Raw genomic sequence first — 27330 nt, 5'->3', positions numbered from 1 at the left:
GGGTTAGTCTTTAGTCCTTCATAGCTTTTCACTGGTTTTTATTCTAAGTTACAGAATTATTAGTATTCATTCAAATATAGATAAGTGGCTTTATCATAGCAAAATCCCAACAAAACTGACTTCTAGACAATTTTTATTTTTTTACCTGAAATATTCTGCATCTGTGATAACCCATCTTGTTTCTCACAATATCACTCATGTTTCTGGTTTACATCACTTTTTCAGTAGTTATTTACAATATCCCACTCACAGTAATTAAAGGTCTAATCAAGGAGAACTGGCTATCCTGGATTTGGAGAAGGCTGAGGTTCTTAATGACTTCTTTGCTTCCGTCTTCACTGGCAAATGATATGAACACGCCACCCAAGTCTTGGAAGGCAGATGCAGGGACTGGGAGAATGAAGACCTTAGGCCCACTGTAGGAGAGGATCAGGCTCGAGACCATCTTAAGAACCAGAACGTGCACAAGTCCACTGGACCTGACTAAATCCATTCATGGGTCCTGAAGGAGCTGGCAAATGAAGTTGCTAAGCCACTGGCCATCATATTTGAAAAATCATGGCAGCCAGATGAAGTTCCAGACCACTGGAAAAAGGGAAATATAACACCCATTTCCAAGAAGGATGACCCAGGGAACTACAGACCAGTCACTCTCACCTCTGTGCCTGGTAAAATCTTGGAGCAGATTCTCCTGGAAGACATTCTAAGGCACATCAGAAACAACAAGGTGGTTGGTGACATCCAGCATGGCTTCACTAAGGGGAAATCCTGCCTGACCAATCTGGTGGCCTTCTGTGATGGGGCTACGGACCTGATGGACAGGGGTAGAGCAGTCGATGTAATCTACCTGGACTTGTGCAAAGTGCTCGACACTGTCCTGCATGACATAATTGTCTCTAAATTGGAGAGACATCAGTTTGATGGATGGACCACTCGGTGGATAAAGAACTGGCTGGATGGCCCCACACAAAGAGTTGTGGTCAGTGGCTCAATGTCCAGCTGGAGACCAGTAATGAGCGCTGTCCTTCAGGGATTGGTGTTGGGACCGGTTTTGTTCAAAATCTTTGTTGGTGACATGGACAGTGGGATTGAATGCGCCCTCAGCAAGTTTGCCAGTGATGCCTTGTGAAGTTCAACCATGCCAAGTGCATGCTTCTACGGCTGGGTTGGGGCAATCCCAGGCACTCTTATGGGTTGGGCTGGGAAGAGATTCAGAGCAGCCCTGGGGAAAAGGACTTGGGGGTGCTGGTTGATGAGAAACTGAACATGATCTGGCTTCAGTGTGCGCTTGCAGCCCAGAAAGCCAACCATATTCTTGGGCTGCATCAAAAGGAGCAGGAGGATCCTGCCCCTTTACTCTGCTCTTGTGAGACCTCATTTGGAGTACTGTGTGCAGTTCTGGTGTCCTCAACATAAAAAGGACATGGAACTATTGGAACAAGTCCAGAGAGAGCCACAGGGATGATCAGGGGACTGGAGCACCTCCTGTATGAAGATAGGCTGAGAAAGTTGGGGCTGTTCAGCCTGGAGAAGGCTGCATGGAGACCTCATAGCAGCCTTCCAATATCTGAAGGGGGTCTATAAGGATACTGGGGAGGGACTCTTCATTAGGAACTGTAGTGATAGTACAAGGGGTAATGGGTTAAAACTTAAATAGAGGAAGTTCAGATTGGATATAAGGAGGAAGTTCTTTAGTGCAAGGGTCATGAGGTACTGGAATGGTTTGCCCAGAGAAGTTGTGAATGCTCCATCCCTGGCAGTGTTCAAGGTCAGGTTGGACAGAGCTTTGGGTGACATGGTTTAGTGTAAGGTGTCCCTTCCCATGGCAGGGGGGCTGATCTTAAGGTCCTTTCCAACCCTAACTATTCTATTCTATGATTCTAAGTTTACATCTTTTTTGCATTGATATTGGAGGGGTAAGAAAGTCAGAAATGTATACAACCTACATATTTAAGGAAAATTAAGTTTACCTACAAAAGACATTGTTATTTCAGATAACTTAGGCTCAGAGAACTGTTAATTTCTTCCATAGCCAATCTTTTTTTTTGTGGCAAACGGAGCACTTGATCAGAATTATAATTTTTTGACATACAGAAAAATAAGTGGATATACCCACCAGTGGCTAAAAATCTCCTAGAACAGGAGTCACAACTTAAAATATTTCTTGGAAGATCACAGCCATACAGTTCAACTGTCAAGCTTTAAGAATGATCTGACTATCAAGGTACAGCCTTCAAAAGAAAAAGAACTAATACAGGTCCTTAATCATGTTAATGACATGAAAAGAATTCAGAAACTATGTTGCAAACACTAAGAGAGTAAAAAAGTACAGACCCAGTCAACATGCAGAGGGAAAAGCATACTCCCATTGATTATTTTACCAGCTGCACAAAGAGGAAACAGTTTCACAGTATGCTGTCTATGAATACAGTTAATGTTAAAAAGTTCTCCACTAGACAGTGTTTACATGGAAGCATCATGTGTGAAATTGTGCTAATGAACAAGGACTCAAAGCGAAGCAGAGATCAACTGAAAATCAGAGTGGCAGTGACAGAATCTGAGGACAAATGGAAATACATTCTACTGCAACAACAGAAGCAAAGGTCAAACATTTAAGGATAATGGGAGAATCGAGTACACCATTCTTCAAAATAAGAACATACTTTAAAAAGCAAACAAAATTTCTATGTATTTCAATTGATATAAAAATAAGTACAGATTTATTTCCAATATGAAGCGCAAGATAGTGGAAATAATTTCTCTAAACTCTAATTTCATTTATATAGTGATTAAGTGCATACCTTTTTCAAAAACTCTTCAAACATAAACAAAACCTGATCAGCTTCTTGAAAGAAACTTTCCAGTGTCACAGATGACCAAGTCAACATGGTAAGTCCTTGTCTCAACACAGTTTCCATCTAAACGTAAAAATATAATTTCACAGAATTAAAAAAATAATAAATAGACAATTTAAAGAAAATTCCATAATTTTTGTAATCACTAACATCATTGATGAAAGGAAGAGCTGTGTCTAAGTTTTGCAAGGAAGGTCACAAGTTTTCAAGGGAAACATCAAAGAAATTTATGCAATAAAAGTGTGGTAGTGCATACTACAGCCTCTGTCTACAATTACAGTATCACAGTATCACAGTATGCTAGAGATTGGAAGGGGCCTCAAAAGATCATCTAGTCCAATCCCCCTGCTGGAGCAGGAACACCTAGATAAGTTTACACAGGAACGTGTCCAGGCGGGTTTTAAATGTCTCCAGAGAAGGAGACTCCACAACCCCCCTGGGCAGCCTGTTCCAGTGTTCTGTCACCCTCACTGAGAAGAAGTTTCTTCTCAAGTTTAAGTGGAACCTCTTGTGCTCCAGTTTGTACCCATTGCCCCTTGACCTATCATTGTTTGCCACTAAGAAGAGCCTGGCTCCATCCTCGTGACACTCACCCTTTACATATTTATATACACTAATAAGGTCACCCCTCAATCTCCTCTTCTCCAAACTATAGAGACCCAGCTCCCTCAGTCTTTCCTCATAAGGAAGATGCTCCACTCCCTTAATCATCTTAGTTGCCCTGCGCTGGACTCTCTCCAGCAGGTCCCTGTCCTTCTTGAACTGAGGGGCCCAGAACTGGACACAATATTCTAGATGCAGTCTCACCAGGGCAGAGTAGAGGGGAAGGAGAACCTCTCTCGACCTACTAACCACCCCCCTTCTAATACACCCCAGGATGCCATTTGCCTTCTTGGCCACAAGGGCACAGTGTCGGCTCATGGTCACCCTGTCGTCCACTAGGACCCCCAGGTCCCTCTCCAGTACACTGCTCTCTAACAGGTCGTTCCCCAACCTATACTGTCAAGTGCACATATGCTGCAAAGATCTTCACCTTCCTTTTCTGCTGGCTAGCGGCTTTTAGTGGTTTCCACTGCTTCCCAAAATCTAAATCAAGTCCACTACTGATCTTACAGTTTCTCTTTTAACATATACCTCAGTCACTCTCAACAGCATCATTTCAACCTCATGTACCTAGGTAATGACATTTTTCATTCATCCCTGTTTGAATCACACCTATCCTCTGTAAATTTTGTTATAACCGCTATGCTATTTTTTAAAATACTCTTCCCTACTGTTTCCTTTACTGAACTCTTGGTTCTCTATGGTCTTTCTTCTGGATTTGAGGATTTTCAGCACAGGATTTTCAGTAGCTGAAATCATTTCCCTGTCACTGTATGATTTACACTAAAGACCTTCCTTCATTGCAGATCCTGTACGTTCAAAGGAGATGGAACTGAGGAAAAGGAAGTCTTACACTAAGGCCTTTCGAGACTCTCTCACAGAGCTCACATGATTTTTTTGCCTAATCTCACTGATTCCCAATATACAGTCACCATAATTTTTAATTTTGTCATCCCCATCATCCTTGAAGTGACAGAACTTTAATTTTGCTTAATTGCTGAGAAAGTCTGAACTGATCACTCTCATATCTAATTTTAAATAGCCACCTATCATATCCGTTCTTTCATCTAACATTTACCAAGTCACTGCCTGGACCTCATGTACTCTCTTCATCCTAATCCTTCATTTACTATGTCTGTATCATAACTAAAACAATGAACTCAGTTTATACAGATACACGGCTATTTGCAACTACAGCCATTACTATCATCTTGATGTATATGTTTTCAGGGAATATATTTAACCTCACAATGCTGGGATGGTTCTGTTACTGATAACCAACACAGCTAATTTAGAAGCAGTTTAAGACTCTGCAGGAGTTTCTGTCAAATTCTGGCACCAATGTAGCCATAGATTAGATTTGCTCATTCCATGTTTGGATTTCTGCTTTCCTCTTTTCCTCATATACATCAAAGGCTTCTCTCCTTTGTTCAAAAAACATTTTCATCTTCTGTTGTTTGTACAATACTCATCCTTCCTTTTGCCAGTTGTTTCCTCTAAAATACAGAAGTGCATGATTCCCTCTATGATATAATCATTTTTATAGTAGTATCACTAAAGTGAAGACTACCATCACCTTTTCTTTTATTAAATTCTTAAGACAATCAGGACAAGTATTTTGTTTCTCGCACTTCAGGATATGCCAACTACGTAGTTGTACAAACTCTGCAACCTTTTAATATTATCACAACCAAAAGGGGAAGTATTATGTAGAACAATCACATTTATAGACTTGCAAGTGTCTGGCAAAACAAAATGGCCAGTAGGATAAACAACCTGCATCTCCAATAAAACTGTACCTTTAGTGTAATATATAGCCTTTCTACATCACTGAAAAGACTGACTTAATTCACAAGGCTAATAATTCTCTCTGAGCAAAGACAAGGATCGAGACATTCAGCATTTCAGCTAAATGAAAAACACAACTTGCCATGAAAACCTCTAAAACTGAAATAAGTGATAATTTACTTCCATGTCAAAGCCAGAGAACTGTATAGATAAATAGACCCATAAAATAATTTTCTATATTCCACTGGGTTTACACCTCATAAGCACTAAGATTATTCTACTGTAGCACACATTATTTGATCACTGTATGAGAGATGCAAAGAGCAGATTTTTGGTCTTAAAAGTTTTAATAAAATTCGTTAAGCTCCCAATATGAAGACTCATCTAAATATTTTTAAATTATAAACTACTGGTAAGTTATTCTAACTTCTGAAGTATATTGAAGTGCATTTAGCAATACCAACCTTATTCATTTTGGGGGCCATTAGCTTTACAAAACTCATTGGTGTTTTCTCACACAAATCTTCGTAACATCGGAGAAGACCCTGTTCATTATTCAGAAGGATAGTATCAAGAAGCATATTTTAAGTGCTTTCTTTATTGAAACAAACTACCTTTTACACAAAAATCATCATAAAAAGAAAGTACAAGACTATATTTGAAAGCAAATGTAGAATTTTACACAGACATTACATACCTACGTACATAATTTCTGGAATGCGATAAATCTGTATGATACTACACAAGGAAGAATGAAAGCGGCCCTTGCACATCACATGATTTATACACAAAGCTAAATGAAGCATGAACCTTCTCAAGAGCTAAAGACGGTTTGAGCTTTAGTGACCAAAACTTGCAATACTCTCTTGAAGCTGATTATCATATGCCTTAGATAATTAAAATCACGCATAAACTCAGTTTTAAAATATCTCCTAGTCATATGTTTTGCACACACACACACACACACACACACAAAATCTTGTATGGTACACCTCATCCTCACAATATAAGCTTCTCAAAATACTACAACAATAGCAAATACTACAATGATTATCAGAAATTTGACTTCTCTGGCAGGTAACCTGCAAAATTCTTGATGGTTTTGTGGCTCACCATATCTTCCAATCCAGAAAGATTCCAATCTTTGCTTCTTAAAAATTCTGTAAAAATGTGTTTTACTGATTTTCAGAGACTGAACACTTTTTGGATAGCTTTAATTATTTCATCACCAAAATATATTTAACATACCGTGCGGTATAAGAAACATATAGGGTTATATTGAAGTATACACTAGGCCACATAGCAATTAGCAGAGCTTCTTCAAATAAGAGCCTCTATTTCCACCTTGTGGATTCCACAAATATAGCTTAAACTATCTCTTACCCAGATTTAATCTTTATTTAACCATAGAAAAATTTCTAAGGTTAATAAGATATTTTTTTTTTAAACAGCAGTCATGATAATTTTTCAATTTACCTCTAAACGCAACTTGTTTGACATCAGTTTATTTTCTGTTTTTACTATCTTTATTGCTTGCTCTGGTACTTGAAGACCCAACTTCATCATACATTTGGTCTCTTGGATAATCTCTGGAATTTTGGGATCAAAATTAACCAGGAGCTTCCCAGTTCTAGGATGATGCTGAAATATTGGGGCTTGTAAGGCTGTAAAGACATTTTTATATCAGTTTTTAAGACAAACAACTGTTTCTGTTATATAAAGTATAAAGGAGCACAGATTTCTCATATTACTATATAGTTATTAAATATGTATATTTACTTGTGAAATAGCTTCACATTATTTTAATTTAAAGAAAATATACAGCTAACTTCCACCATATTACTCTCGCATTACTTTCATATAACCTTTCTCTTAGTAAGCTAAACAAGCATCATATCTGGTCTTATCTGTGGCATATTTTTTCTTAGCTTGAATTTCAAAATTTTCTAATTCGCTTTCTAAGGATCTGGAAGCACAACACTTCCATGAGATACTCAGTATCTTACAGGAATTGGTTAACCCAGAGAATGAATGCTTAAATAGGGATATTGCAAAAATTCAAAATAAAAACACAAACACCAAGACAAAAATTTGTGTTGACTGCATGATAACATCCTATTCTTAGAGACCTACTCCTAGTTTTGAAGCCCACAGAGTGTCTTCAGTCTACATGATTTTTTCAAAACTTCTGCCCATGTTTACTCTTAAGGTGTTAAAGTTTGATTATCAAACTTTTTTTGTAGGCATTGGGATAATTTAGCTGTATAAATTATTATAGTGTAAAGAAAACAGGAAAATTATTAAATTATATACAGAAACAATCTGAAAAAAAGAAAAAACAACAACAACAACAACTGTGTGCCTTAAATTTATTTCACTATTGTTTCTAGACACCTGTTAGTGTACCAAGTCTGCAATTCTCTGCATCAAAATCAATGTTCAAGGTCAGGAAGGGACAGAAATTTGTATCATTAGGCCTGCTTACTGGATCATGATTAATTTGCACATTTTAAGGGTAAATCACAGTATCACAGTATCACAGTATGTTAGAGATTGGAAGGGACCTCAAAAGATCATCTAGTCCAATCCCCCTGCTGGAGCAGGAACACCTAGATAAGGTTACACAGGAACGTGTCCAGGCGGGTTTTGAATGTCTCCAGAGAAGGAGACTCCACAACCCCCCTGGGCAGCCTGTTCCAGTGTTCCGTCACCCTCACTGAGAAGAAGTTTCTTCTCAAGTTTAAGTGGAACCTCTTGTGTTCCAGTTTGTACCCATTGCCCCTTGTCCTATCATTTTTTGCCACTAAGAAGAGCCTAGCTCCATCCTCGTGACACTCACCCTTTATATATTTATATACACTAATAAGGTCACCCCTCAATCTCCTCTTCTCCAAACTATAGAGACCCAGCTCCCTCAGTCTTTCCTCATAAGGGAGATGCTCCACTCCCTTAATCATCTTAGTTGCCCTGCGCTGGACTCTCTCCAGCAGGTCCCTGTCCTTCTTAAACTGAGGGGCCCAGAACTGGACACAATATTCCAGATGAGGTCTCACCAGGGCAGAGTAGAGGGGAAGGAGGACCTCTCTCGACCTACTAACCACCCCCCTTCTAATACACCCCAGGATGCCATTTGCCTTCTTGGCCACAAGGGCACAGTGTCGGCTCATGGTCACCCTGTCGTCCACTAGGACCCCCAGGTCCCTCTCCCCTACACTGCTCTCTAACAGGTCGTTCCCCAACCTATACTGAGACTTAAGAAATTATCTGATTTGCATAAAGGTAGCATTTAATAACAGTGAAAAAAAATGCCTTGTACATATTTAATTACTTACGATACTGTAATTGTGATATTTCCTTCTTCCATGCATCATGATAGACTACCTCGAATTCCACCAACAGATAGGCAATTTTGTTGTATAACTGAACAACTGCTTTACCTTCTGGACTTGCCAAGATATCTGAATTTTTCTATGAAAATACAGCATATTCAAATTAAAATCATGCCAGAAGAAAATTATTTGGGGCTTTCTCAGTTTAACTACTGGCTGTACTTAGTCAGGAGAGCTAAGGCTCAGTTAGAACTGAGTCTGACAAAGGATGCAAAAGATAATAGGGAGCGATTCTATAGGCATGTTGGAAACAGAAGACAGACAAGGGCATAACTTTACTAAGATGATGATCAAACAGTGGAACAGGCTGCCTCAAGAGGTGGTCAATGCCCCAAGCTTGTCAGTGTTTAAGAGGCATTTGGACAATGCCCTTAGTAACATGCTTTAACTTTTGGTCAGCCCAGAACTGCTCAAGCAGTTGGACTAGGTGGTCATTGTAGGTCCCTTCCAACTGAAATAATTTATTCTATTCTAACTCTACATCCTGGATCTACAACAGCTGTTTCTGCAGAGCATGTTTTTTTAACTAGATATTCACATACAAATAAACAGGCTGACTAGCATATGAAAACAGTCATCATAGCCACAAACATCATGGTCACTCTGCCGAAGACAGTTCACTGTTACACAAAACACCTAATTTTTCCTCACATCAACTTACATGGAAATAACTGATTGGTTCATTTATCCTTCTGAAAAGCTGTCTCACCCATAGTATCCTTCCTGCAACAGGTGGCATGTTTCGACCAAGAGGAGGGTCATTTTTCTGAATTTGGTAACACTACAGTAAGAACATCATCATTAAACATATGGAGTAAAAAAGTAAATAAATAAATCTATTGAAATGTTAAACTTTTTTTCCTCTGATAACAAAGTTTATTCCTCTTTACAAACAGAACAAATCTGTGTAGAGTCACACAACAGATCATTGTGAGAAGAATGCATTGTTTCCCCCTTTTGCTAAGCTTCTGAGGTAAACACATTGATACCACTGTTGGTATGTCTCCTGTCTTCATTATTTTATACCATTTCTTACATGGGTTTATGACAGAGCCCTGAGTACACCAAAAGGCATTGCAAACCTAGAAGCTGAGCAGCCAGTATTCAAGGCCAAGCCATACTGGTGCACCTGTGTAGCTTTGGAGCCATGGGCTGTGAAATCAGGCTGTTTGAGAAGTGTTGTGGCTTTTCCTCCTTTCCTCGGCAACTGCCCTCAGGAATGGCCTAAGCTATATTGTTAACTGAGAAGTTTTACCTGAATAGAAATGTCAACATTGTTATTCAAACACATACACTTGACTAATAGCTAACATTTCAGGAGATGGACTTGATGATTCTTATGGATTCCTTCCAACTCAGGATTATCTACTATTCTATGATATGCTCTTTTCTACTAACTTGTCATCAATATACACATAGAGACTCCTGGGTACACATCCCATGCTTTTATCTGTGCCTACGCTGAGTGAAAAAAGAGGCCCTACTCACTAAATGGTGTGGAACAATTAGAAATTAAGCATATATTAAAAATGTGGCATTGTTCACACATAAAGGAAAAACGGACTTTCAGGGGAAGATGCACCTACACCTCATGTGCCTGTACTCCACAGTGGTTCCTGTGGCAACACTGACGGAGGATGGAGCAGAGTGGAGATTTTGCGGCCACGCTCTGTCCTAACATCAGCAGAGAGGGGAACTTGGTGGTGCTAGAAACTGATAAGCTGCATAATTGTTACCCTGAGCTAACAGTCTGTCATCTTTTGACAAAGTGCTGTCCTTTGTGCAACCTCTGCTACATTATAATGCATTTTAATACAAAAACACACCTTTATCTCTAATGCCACCTGCCTCCAAAGTGAGATCACCCCTCTTTGAACATGCTCTTTGAATTCTATGTGGTATATTCTTTTAAAAGAGAAGCAAGAGAATTTTACACCAGTAATAACAAAGGTATGTATGACTAGAGTCACTCAAGCTCCACCTTGAAGGTGAAAAAAGTATAAAATGGCCCAACAAAGGGGAATTACTGGGGGAAGACATCATCATGGACAAGTCCAGGAAAATTCCATCAGCAGATTACCCTTGACTCCTGGGATTGTTTGACAGGCTGGACCTTTCTTCCTCCCCATTAAGGATGCCTTTGGGTAAGACGTGCACTGTATTAAGTGCTTCCCTGGGAAAATCAGGAATCTCTATACAGAGTTACTTTTCACTTTTATATTTTAAAGCCAGGCTGTGTTATTCATAACTTTATTGTGCGATTGTATAACTTATTATTTGCACGTGCTTTTACAGATAGTGTATTTATCACCAATCCGTAAGAACCTGTATGTGTCGCTTTAATAAACTGCACTGTTTAAGTGGCTAATCATAATAGTTTTCTTATTGAACACAACCAAATCCTTCAGTGTGGCTGTGTCAGTTCATGAGCACGATTAGACTGAAGGTACAGCATGCTATTAGTGCAAATACATGTATACTGTACTTGCCTACACTCATGTCTGCTTTCCTTAACAGGAAAATAGTGGTAGGACAAATTGAGCACTTACAGTCAGCTAGAGAAATAGGCAAAATGTTTAAAAATTATTGCAAAGACGTTAAATACCTTTTCAATAGATTCCAGTTCTGCTACATAATGTCGAAGAATACAACCAACTGTATGTACTGTTTCTTCTTGAAGGCATGTCAATTTCAGGTCTTGAAACCTGCATTAAAAATGAGTAACCAAATAATATTTCTAAATCACAAATAATTTCTTTGTTTTGTTTTGGGGTACATAAACATTGCATAAAATCAAAACATAAATTTAGGAAATGCTTCTGGATCTGGGAATGTTTGGGGTTTTTTTGCTTTGAGCAAACTTAAGCAAGTTGAAAAGTTCTGCCCTGGTGAGTTTTCTTATTGCTGTTACTGATGTGTTTTTTTCAGGTTTTTACTTTAGCATCCTCTTGTAGATACAAAATAAACTGTAATGAAATTAAGAAACAGGATAATATATTGATTCCTGTAAGAAAGCTAAAAAAACATCTTCTATTATGATTACATGGTGCAGAACACCAATAATGAAAAATTCTTTATTAGGCCCTTAGGTCTAAAATTAGCTGTGTTATTTAAATTGTGCCAATCAATACTTTGAAGTTACTTTAAAATATTTTAAAACATAATTGCCAATACCTTTGAAGTAACTGAAGTGCATGTTGTGAAGACAAAATTCTCCCAAAACAGGTATGCATAAATGTCTGTATCTGCATCTAAAAATAGAAAACTTAGTATAGTTTTCCTGGTCATATTGATGCTTGATTTTTGATTGGTATTTTGATGTTTGATAATTTCTTAGCATAGTATCATTTGAAAATGTGACTGCTTAAAGCACAAACCAGCAGCCTTTACTGGTCTATGCTTAATGTAAGCAATAAATAGGTAGTGTTAGTCAAGTAATCTCTTAAAATGCCATACAACTTTAGCAAAGAATCAAATAACATATTGAGAACAGTTGTAGCTTTGTTATGCCCAAAATCTAACCACGTGTCTCTAGGCTTATAAACCACCTCCATATAAATCATTCTGTCAGGTCTCTAATTTTTGACATTTTGACTGCAGTGATGATTTTCAGTGAGGACTGTATATGTTACATCTGACTTTGGAAGAAGGAGAAAGAGAAAAAGCTGCTCTCCGGACAAAAAAATCCACAAACCAACAAACAAAACAAAACCAAAACCAATCCCCCAAATTTAAGCTCTTTGGAAGAAAATCAATGTAACCTATTCAAAGTCCAAAGTCTCACTAACAGATGGGAAGATACTAAATAAGGTGTGATGACATTCTTCCCTAAATAAGTTATAGGTAACAGTATTACTTACCTCTAAACCTTCAACTTTCGTGAGGAAGTCCACAAAATCCACATCAAAGTCTGTTTTTCGAGGATCAAGAATGTCATATTGTTTCTTTTGAACACTTTGGTAGATATTTTTGAATTCTACTGCCATGATATCTATCCCTTCAATGGTAGACAGACTCAGTGAATTAAAAGTCTGTACTATAGTTATCATCTCTGTAATCTGAAATGTAAGTATTATATTCATACTCAAGAATGAATTATTTGCTACTTACTCTATAAACTTCAACCTGAGTAAAATAAAATATATAAGAGCCACCTCTCTAATTACTGCATTCAGAAATGTGCTGCTTCTGAGCTTCTAAGTCAAGTAGCTTGAACAGAGCATGATTAATTCAGTTTTCAACATCAGTTCTCACTACAACCCAATACAAAATAAAATCATCTTCATTTTTCTTGATAGTGAAAGGTTTCTGTTTTACATTTGACTGTTAGATTCAACAGGATAATATGAAAAAAGTTAAAACATGACATATGCACACTGACACAGATTTCACAGAATAAACCCCCCCCCCCCATACAGATCAGTATTTATACTGCATGATAAAGAAAAACATCATTAACTCACAAAATTCCTGCCCTCTGATGACTGCCCCATCACCCTCTTATCCCTGTCTGACCTTACTGTGCACCAAGGAGCACTTACTATCTATTTCACTCTACAATTTCTAGGTTAAAATCCTTTCATTGGATTAGCAAGCTAAGTGTTAGGACCACACCAAGCAGCAGAACCATCTGAAGAACTGTCTTTGGCAATAACAGGATTATTAATATGTTTGAACACCATTCAAAAGAGTAAAGTGTGTTATTTTTCACATATTTTTAAATCTCCTAAAATAGTGATCTAAGTCTAGATCAGATGGGTTCTTTCTATCCACGATAATACAAAGAAATTGACAATTTCAGAAGGACATCGTGACGTAATTGCCTATTGGAACGACTTACTCTGTGGAAGTGCCTAATTACGAACTCCTTCCCAGGATGATTAAGAGCATGTATGTTGACGGGTATCGACCTTGTAAACTGCTGTTGGAGAGGCCCTTCTTTACTGATAATAACAGCACATAGTATACTCACTTTTTCTAATCTCCTACAAAAAGCTTCAGATTGTCCAAAAATGTACATTTCTGATACTTCAAATGACTTTTCTCCTAGAGTTTCCAAAATCTCTTGCTTTGTTTCATGAAAGCATTTCTGATATTCTTTCAATAAAAACATGCAGTCCTAAAAAGCGAGGGAATAAATACTATATTCATTATGCTATGCTTATGGGTAAAAGACTGCAGAACTCAAACCTACTGTCTTTCCAAAGTGGTTAATTACCACTGAATCTAGTTTCAGTCAACAAGGGATAAGGACTTACATACAGTGGTTTTCTTTCAGTATGTGTTACAAATATTTGCAGCTTACCAACACAGAACAGTACAGTACAGTGAAAGATTTAACGCTAGGAAGTAAGTCACAAAAAAATAAACAGAAAAATTTTAGTTCTTCTTAAAGGAAAGAGTGGTTTAAAGGCCAGCAAAGAGCTCTGAAGGAGACATTTAAATATCAAAAGCCATTAGCTTAATTAAGAATGGTCAGACTGTCCCCTGGATAAGAGTGGAATTTGTCATACCAGTGTAGTCTGCTTAGAACTCCCAGGGGACTTCGAGGAAATTGGTTATACGACTTCATGTGTGCTGACAAGAGTTAAAGTGAGATTGAAAAATAATCTTTTTCAGTTGATTACTTACTTAAATTATGAAGACTTTATCAGATGTAAAAATAATAAATGGTAAGAAGTGTAAACTCTATAATCATTGGGATACAAAATCTTCTGTCAGCTCTTGGAAAACAGAAAGCAGATTCTACCAGAATATACTGGCAGTCATCAGACTGTCTGAATATATAGGTATATGCAACAATTGCTTATGAATTACAGGAAATGAAAAAAGATCTTAATTGAAAGGAATTTTCAGATCTTCAAGAATATACAGATACCAGAACAAAGACTGATCGCCATGATTAGAAACTGGCCTTATATTTCTTTCATAGAATAATGAGGGCTTATTTGCTGTATAACAAGATGACCTCAATAAAATAGACAAATTATCAGAATCATATCATCCTGCAAGGTCAGAGAAGATACATTCAATACATTTTTTTCTGTATCTCTGGACATAAATTTTAAAGGACTGAAATTCTATGCCTTTCTGGATAAGATAGGAAGTCAGTAGCTGAGGTCTAAGGAAAAGGCAGAAACTGGGTCAGCATTGGCAATCAGTAACCCCACAGCTAGAAATATTTTGCCATGGTGTATTGCATATGCTTAATTTGTTCTTAGTACGTCATCATCAGCTGAAGAAAAGGAAGAATCTCTTTGTAGTAAGCTCTCATGGTATATCAAAGAAAACTTGAAATGAGTTACTACTAAACAAATGGGGGTCTATTCAGGTGCCAGGTTCCCCATGGTAGAGGATGATGGTACTATATCAGATACCTTTAAGGAAAGAATGTGAACTATGCAGGATGACAAAATTCCTTGGTGACATATATGGTGAAGATGACAATTTCAAGGTCAGTGACAGACCACCCTGATATAGATGAAGCCATTCTAATTTCAGCAAATGCCCACGGGCTAAAAAATGGGAAAACACTCAAGGCATCACAAAATAAAACAGTAAAGGGATGTAAAATACTTGATACATATTGATATGGGCTTCCTTGTGCATATCGATAGATAATCAATAGGTTTGAGAGGTAAATAATAAAATGCCAAAATACAAACCTTAATTTTTCCAATGACTGTTGATGTCTCCTGATCCCAGACACGAGTCAAGCCACTATTTGTAATATATGCTCTACAAGATGTTACCATTTGATTTGTAACCTAACACAGACAAATGAAAACAAGTAGGTCTCAAGTTTGAAGTAGATATGCCTATTTTGCAAAATCTAACAAAATTTCCATATGCCTGTCTTAGTACTATCAGAGTTTAGATAAATTTCAATTACGGCAATAAGAGTGGCTAATATATGTAACATACATGACAAACACCCTAAGGAGAGAACATTCTACTTAACCACAAAAATCCAAAGTTTGTAATGACAGAGAGAGAAAGAGGAGTACGGGAGTGAATGCAGATGCAGAAAACATACTTTGGAGAATAGCTACAGGTATTTTGTATATTGTATTATATACAATCTATTTTGGCTACTAATAATGTGAACAATTCAAAACAGTTCTTCTGACACACGAGATTATTGTAAGCAGGTCTTAAGAATTCCTAACTGAATAATGACTGAAAACTGCTGCACCAAAGGCAGCCTCACACTGTAATACAAGAACTGGTGAAGTTGCAGATAGGACCTCCAGCATCACCTCTCATGATCTTTAAATGAAAGCAAACAGTAAGGAGGACATCAAGTCACTGGATTAGAATAGAGCTTTTCCTTTGCTATTTCTTTTCTACAACTTCATATAAAAAGATTGTTATTAGCCTCCTAGACTATTACATAAACTATAGCATGCTTCAATATGCACACATAAAAACAATTACATAACAGGCAATATAAACATTGCTGCATAATCCATAACTAAGATCCGATGAATGCACTAAGATCCGATGAATGCAAACCAGCCAAAGCCATGGATAAATACAGCCTCACAAAAGCACATGAAAAAGTGGTGTAATGAGGGTGTACTATGAACTTCCCCTATGTGTTTACCGGAGTCTTTTAGTTATGCAGGATTTCTTTGCTCTAAAACCATTACACAAACAATCTTTTCCTGCAGTGAATACCTGGATTCCACAAAAGACACTGGTATAAATACCTAGATGGTCTTAATTTTCTGTTTAAGATGGCAAAGTTTATGATCTCAGATTCAATTAACCATTCAAGTATGACTTGCTTCTGGAAACAGGAACTTTTTGTCTTTCACACCTTTTGGAGTAATAGCCTAGGCAGATTGATGATTTAATTAAGTCTTCAAGGCAGATAATGAAAGAATCTTTTTGGATTCAGTGATTTAGGAAACAACTGAGAAGATTAATTCAGATCTGAAGATTAATCAAGAAGATAAAAAAAATATTAATTTTGCTGAACCAAGAATAACACCAAAGTTCCTTCCAGAAGACAAGTCTCTGATCCAAGTTCTATCTTCTCCTGACCACTATACTTCATTTCCCATGCAGACACCATTTTTTACCATTTTTTAACAAACATCCTACTGATTTAAACAAAATGAGTTTGTTTCCTGAAAAAATCACAACATTTTTAGAATGAATATTATACCTAGTATGTTTACCTTTATACACAATGATGTCATTCTCTCAGAAGTATTGTAATATCTTGAAACACGGTGAATCATTTGTATAGCATTTACTAAGTTTGGTATTCCATGTGTCACTGACATCTTAAAGTGGAGTTTTTAGAAAAATAAGTTATTTTCTAGTCTTAGCAACTATATTTCTACTCTATTGACAACTTCTAAATTACCTTTTTCCCTAAATCACATGAACCAATCTTCAAAATGCCATGGCATCTTACCAAAAGGTTTCGTATTGAAAAAAAAAACCAAACAAAACCAACACAAAAAACAGCACCTAATCACACTCAATATATTTTTAAACTTCAACTAATAAGAACAATAAAACTCATTGATGATTTGGTGAGAAATCAAATAAAAAGGCATTGATACTGTTATTTTAATGAGCTATTTCAATGATCAAAAACTGATTCAAAAAGTACATGTTGCATTTTTTGTTATAAAAGAAGCATTCTTCTGGCAGATGACAGTGGTTGTGATTAACACTTTTATTTTACTTCAAGAACAGCTGCTAAATATACTCTATGCTACCACATTGTGATATCAATCATAACATAAAACGTTTCATTCAAACATTTCACAGAACTCATGAAGTAATTGTCACAATTAATTTCACTAGAGTACCTAATTCAGTCAACATATGAAACATCTAAATCTTTCACACAATTCATGAAATAATTGTTCACATTATTAAAATCAAACCACAGTATTAGAAGTATTGCATAATTCAATCACTTCCAAAGTATTTTGGAAGAGGAATATAGAGTTAAAAATGATAATTCATTACCAAGGAAGGACTTATCCAAGTTGCAATTCTCAACATCAAGAAAAAGTAATTTTGATTGTCACCCCTCAGAGAAGCCCAGATTCTGGAATTAACTTTTGGCTTCATAAAGCACATTAGTACTGCGTATACATACAGCAGGCATTTGCATCTGGCAGAAGAGTGTGAAAGAAAGGTATAAAAACAACCCTCAGTGTCTATCACCCCACTTCCCAAAATGGAATTGGGAGAGTCTGAGTCTACTGATTTTTTTTTTAATCCTTCACCAAAAAAACAACCAACCCAAACTCCTGCACAGTGAACTGTACAGAGATTCAAAGCCCTAACTTACACATCCAGTCAAAATGTTCATATAGTAACCCACTTCAGCTACAAATGTGACTGTGTGATACTGCATTCAGTAAGTGCTGTATTTATGCACATACTAAATATCATATTAAATCTGCATTTAATCCATTCCCAAACCACTAATATTTAAAATACTTTTCAACATCAGATATTAAATTCAACTCGATCCAAAACGTAGTTCTTTATTGAAACAGAATACATTTAAGTTGTATATAATTATTTTCAAGTTGAATACCATAGAAAATCCTACCTAAATTATCTTGATCTCAATGTTTTAGGAGATGAAACAGAAGTACAGATGTATCAACATTTTCCCCAACTGAATAAAGAACTATAATTAACCATCCTGTATTAGTAAGATAATGAACTTTTTTAATGCATTTCCAAGTGTCTGTCTATGCTTAAGATAACAAAAGTTTTATCTTCACGACACCTACAAAGCAGCTCATCACTATGGCCTGGTACCTAGCACCCTCTAGTGATACTCTGAAAAGCTGAAGGTAAACAGCTTTGCAATACTGCTCCTTTTTCTCCCCTCTTCTACTATTCCATGCAGCATCAGCTTTATGTCATACAGTATCACAGTCTTTTTCCTTTCCCCCAGTTAAAATTCTGTAGTAGGATCCTAAGCTTCCAGAAATTCAGAAGAAACTCAACACTTCCTGACAGAGGACAAGAGGCATGTAGGACAAAACATGTAGTACTAAAAACTAAAGCAGAACATGCAACTTTTCCTAGGGTATATCCTCCTTACATCCTATTCTGCAACAATCATTAGAAATTTATATCATTTATAATATTAGTATACAAGGGCAACCAATTATTTAATTTCCAACTAGCTGGTTCTTCTGCAAATAGGAGTGTCTAATACTATTTTTAATACCAAAATATTATTTTACTCATTTGGGACCTCATTAGGTTCATTATTCTCTACATAACCGAATTTTTTGTACTTTGGTTACAGCTGGGTGATTATTCATTGACATATGGAATTTTCATTGAAAGACATATTTTGAGACTCTTGTACTATAAAATATGTACCTGTTTTAGCTCATATTAAAAATAACATTGGCAGCAGGACTGACTTACTAGGAAATCATGTGTGCTTATATTTAATATGTATTTTAAAATATATTTTATGTAATGCACAGTAAACTAATGCTTTAATATTTAGCTTGACAGGTGTGTAGAAAAGATCAGAAAAAATGGAAAGTGACATGATAAAAATTCAAGCAAATACAAAAAAGATCTCTTTTGCTCTGGGCATTCTATGTAAATACCTAAACTATGCTTAGAAATGATGAAAGACATACTTACAAGGTCATAGTTGTAAAGGGGCTGACAAACTTTTTCAAGTATGCCTAAGTATTTCACATTATCTTTTGCTTCATTTGCTGCATCTGTGATTCTGGCTTCTAGCTCTCGCCACATCTAAAGGGAAAACAGTACTGTAAAAAACCTCAAACCGTATCTTTAACTTGCACTGATTTGCCAGAAGTAAATCTTGGTAAATTAATTTTTAAAAGCCAATGTCAAACCAGGCAATAAAAGTTACTTTCATTTATCATAATTTTGTCTGAATGTCTAGTTCTTTCTCTTAGTATATTATGCACACCAGCATCACACCTAAATTTTCCTCCCACTTCTTCTCAGGAAACCTCTCTAGGGTGCAATGAAAGTAAATTTTGCAAGCTTTGTCCACTACAGCAAAAAACAACATTAAAAAAATTACCCATAGTATTCTAGAATGTCCAACATTCAGCACATTAATGACAACTTTGCAGTTTGGTCCTTTCATCTGCTCAATAATAGAATTTAATTTAGCAGACATAGATTTCCACTGCTGTAGTTCAGTCAGCGGACCTGAATCATCAGCTTCTCTCCTCATCTGCTTACTCTCAATCAGAATCTACAACCAATTTGGAAAAACAGAAAAAAAAGAAGAAATGAAACACTGAGGATGCTAAAAAGGAACATATTTGCAGTTATAGACACATAAAAAAGGATACTTTTTCCAAATTAGAACCAAAGTCTGAATTGCACTTAATCATATTCCTAAACTGAAAAAGAAATTAATATGCATGTTTAACTGGTGTCATTAAAAGGGTGAATCTCTGCATACACCTGTATTTTTCTTTAATCAGAATATATGAATTTAAATGCTTCAAATATAACTTCACATGTAAAAAACTTGAACTATTTTAACAAAAACATTAAATATCAAAGTCAAAAACATACTCATTTGTATGTTGATAAATGCATTATATGTCTTTTACATTTTTATTCTCATGAGCTAAAACCACTAAACATAGTATGCCTTTGTTAAGTAGAGCATGTCCCACTCTACACAGACTGTGTACTTTGACAAAGGGTTCTGTGCTTTATCACAGAAGTCTCAGACACTAATTTCCGTGACCTTACCTCACTGGAAGATTTACACAGGATAAATGCCCTACTGGGCCTGGTCAAAGATCTTCTTAAGAGTCGTATCACATACCATGACTGGCAGCAGAAAATTAACAGGTAATATGTGTAGAGTATACCTAACTGTATACAGTGTGGTCCTCACCAGTGTTATAACTCCTGCATCCTTCTGTTCTCTTCTTACTATTTGTATATCAGCTGTTCAGAAACCCTTATTCCTTCTAGACTGGAAGTTTGTAGGGCTTACAGACTACCTACTTATGCATAGAAGTGAAGCACTTGTCTTACTCAGGTGGTAATGCAGCTGAAGCCTTCATCTAACTTCATGCAAGTCTCATATAAATATCTATCTCTATTCATATTGGATGGAAGTGTTAACAACCTACCTGCTCAATTTGTCTAGACCATATCATAAGTACTTTCTCTAGCTGGTGAACCTCATCAGGATTATTAGCTGCTGCAGCTACTTTCTCAAAGGACTGGAGTTTAGAAAAATTAACATAATCTATTATTTCCAACTCAACAGCTCCTTCAATGCTTATCATAGCCCCTGGGGAAAAAAAAAAAAAAAAAGTGATTGCAATGCCAGACCAAGTAAGACTTTAAAATTAATTTCTATCTGTGTAAGCAATTGAAATTTGGGAATATTCTGCAGTCACTGTTATTTCAACATAACAGCCATTTTACTGGACTCATATAAAGCAGAAAATTACTATATATATGTGTTTCTTTTTAAAAGCAATATATCACTATTTTCTTCAGTAATTAATCTACCTGTGTAGTTATTATGCAAGTAATTGATCATTTAATTCTTTCTTGCAGAATGTGAAAAGTTCCATACCTATGTGCTACAGCCTTTAAATGGAGTTTCTTAAGCAGAATTCTTCTAGTTTGGCTGCTCCCTAAATGCAATGCTTACCCTCTAGAAATGAAATGTATCTCTTAATTGTTTCCACGAAGTTCTGTTTGGTTTTTGTATCCTGTTTGTTCTGACTTAAAGCACCCCAATTACTTGTTTTGAGGATGGCAGGGAGAAAAATCTTTTGTATCATATTCTTAACTCCACGTAGGAGTCCTTCAGTAGCATCCAAAACACCAAAGAATATATCCTGCATTGTAACCAAATGATTGTTAGTAATGCAGTAATTTAGAATTGAAAGAGTCATATAAAATCTGTGTATTTTTTTTTATAAAGGCACTCCAATGTGCCAATGAAAACTTTAAGGAGACAAAATCTTTTCAAAATACTGATACCTACCACATGACCATAAGATTCTGTTTTCAATAAAAAAATGCAAGTCAACAATAATTTAATACAGTTATAAAATACTGTCAGGTTACATTTTCATAATTTCATTATTATTTCATAATGTTATTTCCCTATCACACAGAAGTTTGGAAATTTTAAAATAGTACACAATTAAAAATATTCTAAATGTCCCCATCTACCATTAGGAACTGAGTAACAAGATGTAAGTAGCAAAAATGCTCTGAAAGTACATACCTGAAAATATATTAGAAGCTATTATGTAACTGAGGGTATATATTGCTATGGATCAGATTAAATTATTGTCTACTCTCTAAACCTAAACTTTACAAGTTCTGACTATATTTAATATTCCAACATTTTAATTGTCCTTCAAGTCAGCAAATCTTAACATACTTCATATAACAAACTTCCTAAACATAAACTTCTCATCACTTCAGCAACGAATTTAATGAAAGGGTAATATTTATGACCAATATTGAGACTCTTGATAAAGACAGATCTCTTACTTCTAACAGTGCTTTACTCTTTTCTTAGCTTCCAAAAGGAATAAAATATTTTTAATATAAAATATAAAGTATATAAATTAATAATGGTTTTTCTGTCTGAAGAATTTAAAATTATATTAATTAGAAGATACATATACAGGACTGATTCTAATCAATTTACAATCCCTTCAGCACAAGTATTATGATGTGTAGCTATAACTGAGAACAAAGCCCACGCACATCTAAGAATTTGTCTTGTAAAGCAGAAAAACCCATGCTACATAATCTACATACGATAAATGTGCATTTCACACATTCAAAGACACATAAAATAAAAAGGTACAAGTAAACTTTTCCTCTCCTGGTATTTGCAATAAAGTCTTCTCAGTTCATCCTTCTACCTTAAAGATTTTGATGACATCTAAAATGTACTTAGCAGAGTTAAAGTTTTCAAAAACAGCAAGGAGAAATTAACTTAAATGCTGACTTCTTTAGCAAAAGTCCTGTAAAACACTGAATTCACAAGATACCCTGAGAATTTGCTGAATAAAGCTATTCACTGTCTACCCAAAAAGAAAAGCAAAGAGCATGATAATAGCTTAACAATCAAAAAACAGTTACCAGAAACTTTAGTTATATGACAGTAGTGAAACAAATAATGAAACAAAATAGCTACTTTTAAAGTATTGAGGTTTTTTTTAATGCATCAAAGAATACCTCGTGTATAGTTTTTACATTTATAGGGTGGTCATTCTTGAAACGAACAAAAAAAAAGCATTGTCCTATGAATTTGTCTGGTGTATCATCCACATACAATCGCATCATTTTACTTCCTTTTGCAACTCCTGGAATTGTCCGACCACATTCTGAAAAGCATTTAAAACATGTTACTACTTTTAAAAGCAAGGATACTACAAAATTATTAAATCAGTATAGTGAAATAAAATTCAACATAGAAATAATTAATTTTCTTCTTTTCTATGAGAACCAAAACCAGCAGAATTCATGGCTGTAATCGACCACACATTTCAAAATCTACACCAAACATGTAATGTCTTACAAAGCAAATCTGGTGCATTGTACTGCATCGAAATGGGAATTTGCTTGGGCCCATCATTCTAGGTTAACTTGCTGGTGACTGAGGTACTCTGTTTATTCACATGCACCCTATGAGACAAAATATCATGCCTAAGCAAGAAAATAAGAGAACTGAAATACCCTCAGGACCTCTGGGGATCACTGTATACAATTTGATCATTTTATATAAATAGGTAAGGGAACAGCATGTTAATTGCTTTGAGAATCATCAAGGTTTTTAGACATTACATTTTAATTCTCTACTGATCATGTGAAAATGAAAAAAAAACCAATAAATTTTTATTTCAAACATTTATTTATAATAAATGCAAATTCATACAGGTTTTATCAAAGTGCTTTTTAATGAACTAAACAATTTGACTTGAAGCAAACATTTAAAATATGAATTGTCAGTCATTGCAAAAGGCTGCAAAATTACAAACAAGCGAGTAACAGGTTTTATTCTGGAAACATTAAACAAAATTATATCTGCCTGTGTTAACATCATTAAAAATTTACCTATTTCTGGTGCTTCTCCTTCTTGATAGAAAATTTTTAATGCTTTACTTCCTCTCCTGGCGAAAAAAGAACTAAAGGCTTTCAACTGTTAAATCAAAAAGAGAATACTTGTTACTCAAAATATTTTTATGTGCCTTTAAGACAAGCAAAAGTAATTTGACCATTCCAGTGTTAAAAGTTTTAGTGGCATGTAATGTTTATCCTCAAATACTGTGAGGAGTTACAAAACAACATAATAATTATTTCAAATACTGCTTTCAAGTACTGATCTTGCTTACAAAGGTGGCCTAGCTTCTAATAACTAATGGTTTTGGTCCTCTCCAGTAATGCAGAGACACTGAAGGCTATTCTGTCACTAACAGAGATCTGCAAGTCTCAAGTGTCAAATGAAAGTTAACAAGTCGTAAGAGACTTAGAAATACACAGCAGATTTGCAGGACTTGATATACTCTGCTACTGCTACTCTACCCCTAAATGTAAAAGATTAATTTGTAAAAGAGAAGCAACATCACACTTAGGAATTTTAGTGTGGAGACATGAATGGTGTTAGGAAAACAAGTGACACCCAAGTGGGACAGTATTTAAACTTATTCTTTTGAGAAGACAATGTTAAGTGAAAATAAAATAACTAAAAGCAAGGCAGCTCTAGAAATGCATGCAGCGATTTTACTTTGATTAATAGGCGGTAGTGAATAACAGGGTTAAAACTGAGAAAAGTACAGAAAAAATCCTCCAAAAATAAAAGAAAAACTGGTAAACTGCTGAAAGGGCAGTGACAAAAATCAGAAAAAGATTCACTACTACAAAAAGCTCTTGAACTTGAGAGGAAGAGAAAGTGAACAGTAACTTTTGATCTTATATGATTTTACACAGGATGCCAGACATGAGCTGCTCCTACGTCTACTGATTCTGCAAATAGCTTTCAGTTCACATGGTGCAAACATTCACTGTCTGAATACACAGACAGGCTAATGCTCTAAAGAGTAAAACTTAACTCATGGATGTCAAAGACATGACATGTATTTGGGAGTTTACTAAAGGAGAATTTGTTAAAGGACAATGTTGACACAGCCTCAGCAGTCTAAACTGTTTATGAATAAACTAAAACTGGAAACTGAAAAATTTCCAACCATACGAAGTTTTCAGATGGTCCTGGTGACAGGACAGGAAAACAAAACAAAACAAAAAAAAAAAAAAACATGAAGTTAAGGTGATCTAAAACTATATACCGTTTAGAAACTGTTAAAAAAGGAAATGTTAGTTGATTGTCAACACTTAAAGCATCTCTATGTTGCATAAGCATATCAACAAACATATAGGACAGACTCACCGAAGGGGCATCCAAAATCATTTCTTCCACAGTTTCTAAGTCTAAACCTAGCCTGATACTGAGAACTTCAAATATGTATTTATAAGAAGCATCAACTTTTGCCTTTCGATTTTCTCTTGCTTCTTTGTATTGAGCCTAAAGCATTAAACACATCTTTCAAGTTAAAAATACACAAAGTGACCACAAGAGTGACCTGCTATGTAACTCACAACTGACGCTAAAATTTGTCTTGTACACTACATATCTGCCCTGTTCTTTAAAAAAATCTTAATTTTCAGAGATTAATATAAGAATGAATTATTAAGAATTATTATAAAATGTAAAGTCAATTCTGAGGGTATGTCAAAGAAAAGCAAACATTAAATATACTACTACTGGATTTTAAGATATTTGTGTGAAATGTTAACTAGTTTTATTTTTCACAATCAATATTTCAATTTATTATACTAATCCAGAAAGGTCGCAACATCAATTTAAAATCAAAGCACTACAGTAGGTAAATATTTGCAGGAACTAAGCTGGGTACAGCTTTGCTTCAGGGTAAATTATTCAGTTAATATCTCCTGTTTCCATCCTCTGCTAATTTAAAATAAAACCTTAAAATACTACAAGCACAGGAAACAAAGACTCATTTTCTACCAGAAATCGTTTAATAAAAGAACTGAGTACAAACAAAAAAGAAAGAAAAAAAAAAGAAAAAAGAAACAACAAACACAAACTGAATTTAGTAATCTGAAAAAAGAACCAGAAATTTATTTAAAGACCTATGGTTCGATACTAAACCTGTTTTTCTTTTAAAATTCCTTGCAAGGACAGAGATCCATCAGTGCCCCATCTAGACAACTTTCGGCTTGCAGCAGAAAAAGAATCTAGGGAAGAGGAAAAGCTTGCTAGGTTTTGACTAAGGCGAAGAGATCTGGCTGCAGTATCTTCTAGCATAAAACTCTCTGCACTTGGAATAGGCCTAGCCCCTTCTCCAGTGTTTAAACTTTCTCTGTATTTTTTTCGTGCCCCCTCCATCTTGAAATCTGAAATACAAAATAAAAACAACACACCAAAACCATTTACAACAATCCAGATTTTTCAAGTCTATCTATAAATATATATATATAAACTTAAATGTGTTATTCAGTGTACTCAAATCTACACATGGATTGAGGGACTAGTCTTAAAGCATTGTAATCGCCACTGCAAAGATACCTGAAGTCCCTAGTTTAGGTCTAATTTTTCCTCAAAAAGTAGCTTGTTCAGTTTCACAGGGATGTTATATGGGAGAAACATTTTATAAAACAAATGTTGAGATATACTACTAAGGTCATACCTAGGATAACAGCTGAAACAAAAGCACAGAAATCACTATTCTGCACAGAAATCACTATTCTATTCAGAGTACTATTACCATAAGGATTAAAACAACCACCAAGAACTACCAAGTAGCTCTTAAGAACCCTTAGGGCAGCCTAATATATGTGTTATACAGAATCACAGAATCATAGAATAGTTAGGGTTGGAATGGTCCTTAAGATCATCAAGTTCCAACCCCCCTGCCATGGGCAGGGACACCTTGCTCTAAACCATATCACCCAAGGCCTCGTCCAACCTGGCCTTGAACACTGCCAGGGATGGAGCATTCACAACCTCCCTGGGCAAATCATTCCAATGCCTCACCACCCTAACAGGAAAGAATTTCCTCCTTATATCCAATCTAAACTTCCCCTGTTTAAGTTTGAACCTATTACCCCTTGTCCTATCACTACAGTCCCTAATGAAGAGTCCCTCCCCAGCATCCCTATAGGCCCTTCTTAGATGCTACTGCCTGATTCAGGATATAGAAAATCAGAAGTGAGGTAGACATGAAAAGGCTACCGGTGCTGCACTATTAGCTGCTTATTCTTGCCCACAATTAGCTAAGTGAGCATGGTTCTCTGAACTCTGGCATGCAATCACCCGTTATAGAAAATGTTAATCTCTTTCTAGAAGTAAAAATACTAAGAAAAAAAAAAAGCACCCAACACCTTAGCAAAGTCACAAAAAAGGGAAACTTTAAAATTAAATTAACTCATTCCTTTCTTTTCCTTCATGTTTATCTGACTGCCTTAGTCATCTCTAAGGTTAGCATGGGTACTTTCCACGTCAACATTCAACCTGGAATAGGTTGGTTATTAATCTCCTTGCATTTTAACTGGTTCTCTTGGCAGCTGATACTTTCTCCTGAAGCTCAAGGTGAGAGAGGTGAGACTGTAATTAAAAA

At 35.8% G+C, this 27330-nt stretch overlaps 1 protein-coding gene across 1 annotated transcript in view; it reads right to left on the bottom strand.

Annotated features, from left to right (window-relative positions):
• Positions 1-26106, bottom strand: part of DNAH8 (dynein axonemal heavy chain 8) — a 138712-nt gene extending 112606 nt beyond the window's left edge. Inside the window, exons 1-19 of the mRNA XM_061365983.1 lie at positions 25863-26106; positions 25080-25214; positions 23750-23834; positions 22871-23019; positions 21318-21507; positions 20785-20948; positions 19707-19883; positions 19292-19405; positions 16822-16929; positions 15301-15402; positions 13608-13754; positions 12496-12693; positions 11810-11886; positions 11241-11340; positions 9297-9416; positions 8579-8714; positions 6723-6910; positions 5711-5791; positions 2802-2918 (exon numbers count right to left, since the gene is read on the bottom strand). Of these exons, the coding sequence (XP_061221967.1) occupies positions 2802-2918; positions 5711-5791; positions 6723-6910; positions 8579-8714; positions 9297-9416; positions 11241-11340; positions 11810-11886; positions 12496-12693; positions 13608-13754; positions 15301-15402; positions 16822-16929; positions 19292-19405; positions 19707-19883; positions 20785-20948; positions 21318-21507; positions 22871-23019; positions 23750-23834; positions 25080-25214; positions 25863-26099 (2625 nt within the window). The 5' untranslated portion in view covers positions 26100-26106. The remainder of the gene's footprint in view (positions 1-2801; positions 2919-5710; positions 5792-6722; positions 6911-8578; positions 8715-9296; positions 9417-11240; positions 11341-11809; positions 11887-12495; positions 12694-13607; positions 13755-15300; positions 15403-16821; positions 16930-19291; positions 19406-19706; positions 19884-20784; positions 20949-21317; positions 21508-22870; positions 23020-23749; positions 23835-25079; positions 25215-25862) is intronic.
• Positions 26107-27330: the final 1224 nt, after the last annotated feature.

Source organism: Neopsephotus bourkii, unplaced genomic scaffold, assembly GCF_033783945.1.
Source record: "Neopsephotus bourkii isolate Nb327-2 ecotype Australia unplaced genomic scaffold, CSIRO-AGI_Nbou_v1 NB_1292, whole genome shotgun sequence".
Lineage (NCBI taxonomy): Eukaryota > Metazoa > Chordata > Aves > Psittaciformes > Psittacidae > Neopsephotus > Neopsephotus bourkii.
The sequence above is the reverse complement of the archived record's forward strand: the minus strand, read 5'-3'. Positions and strand labels throughout refer to the sequence as shown.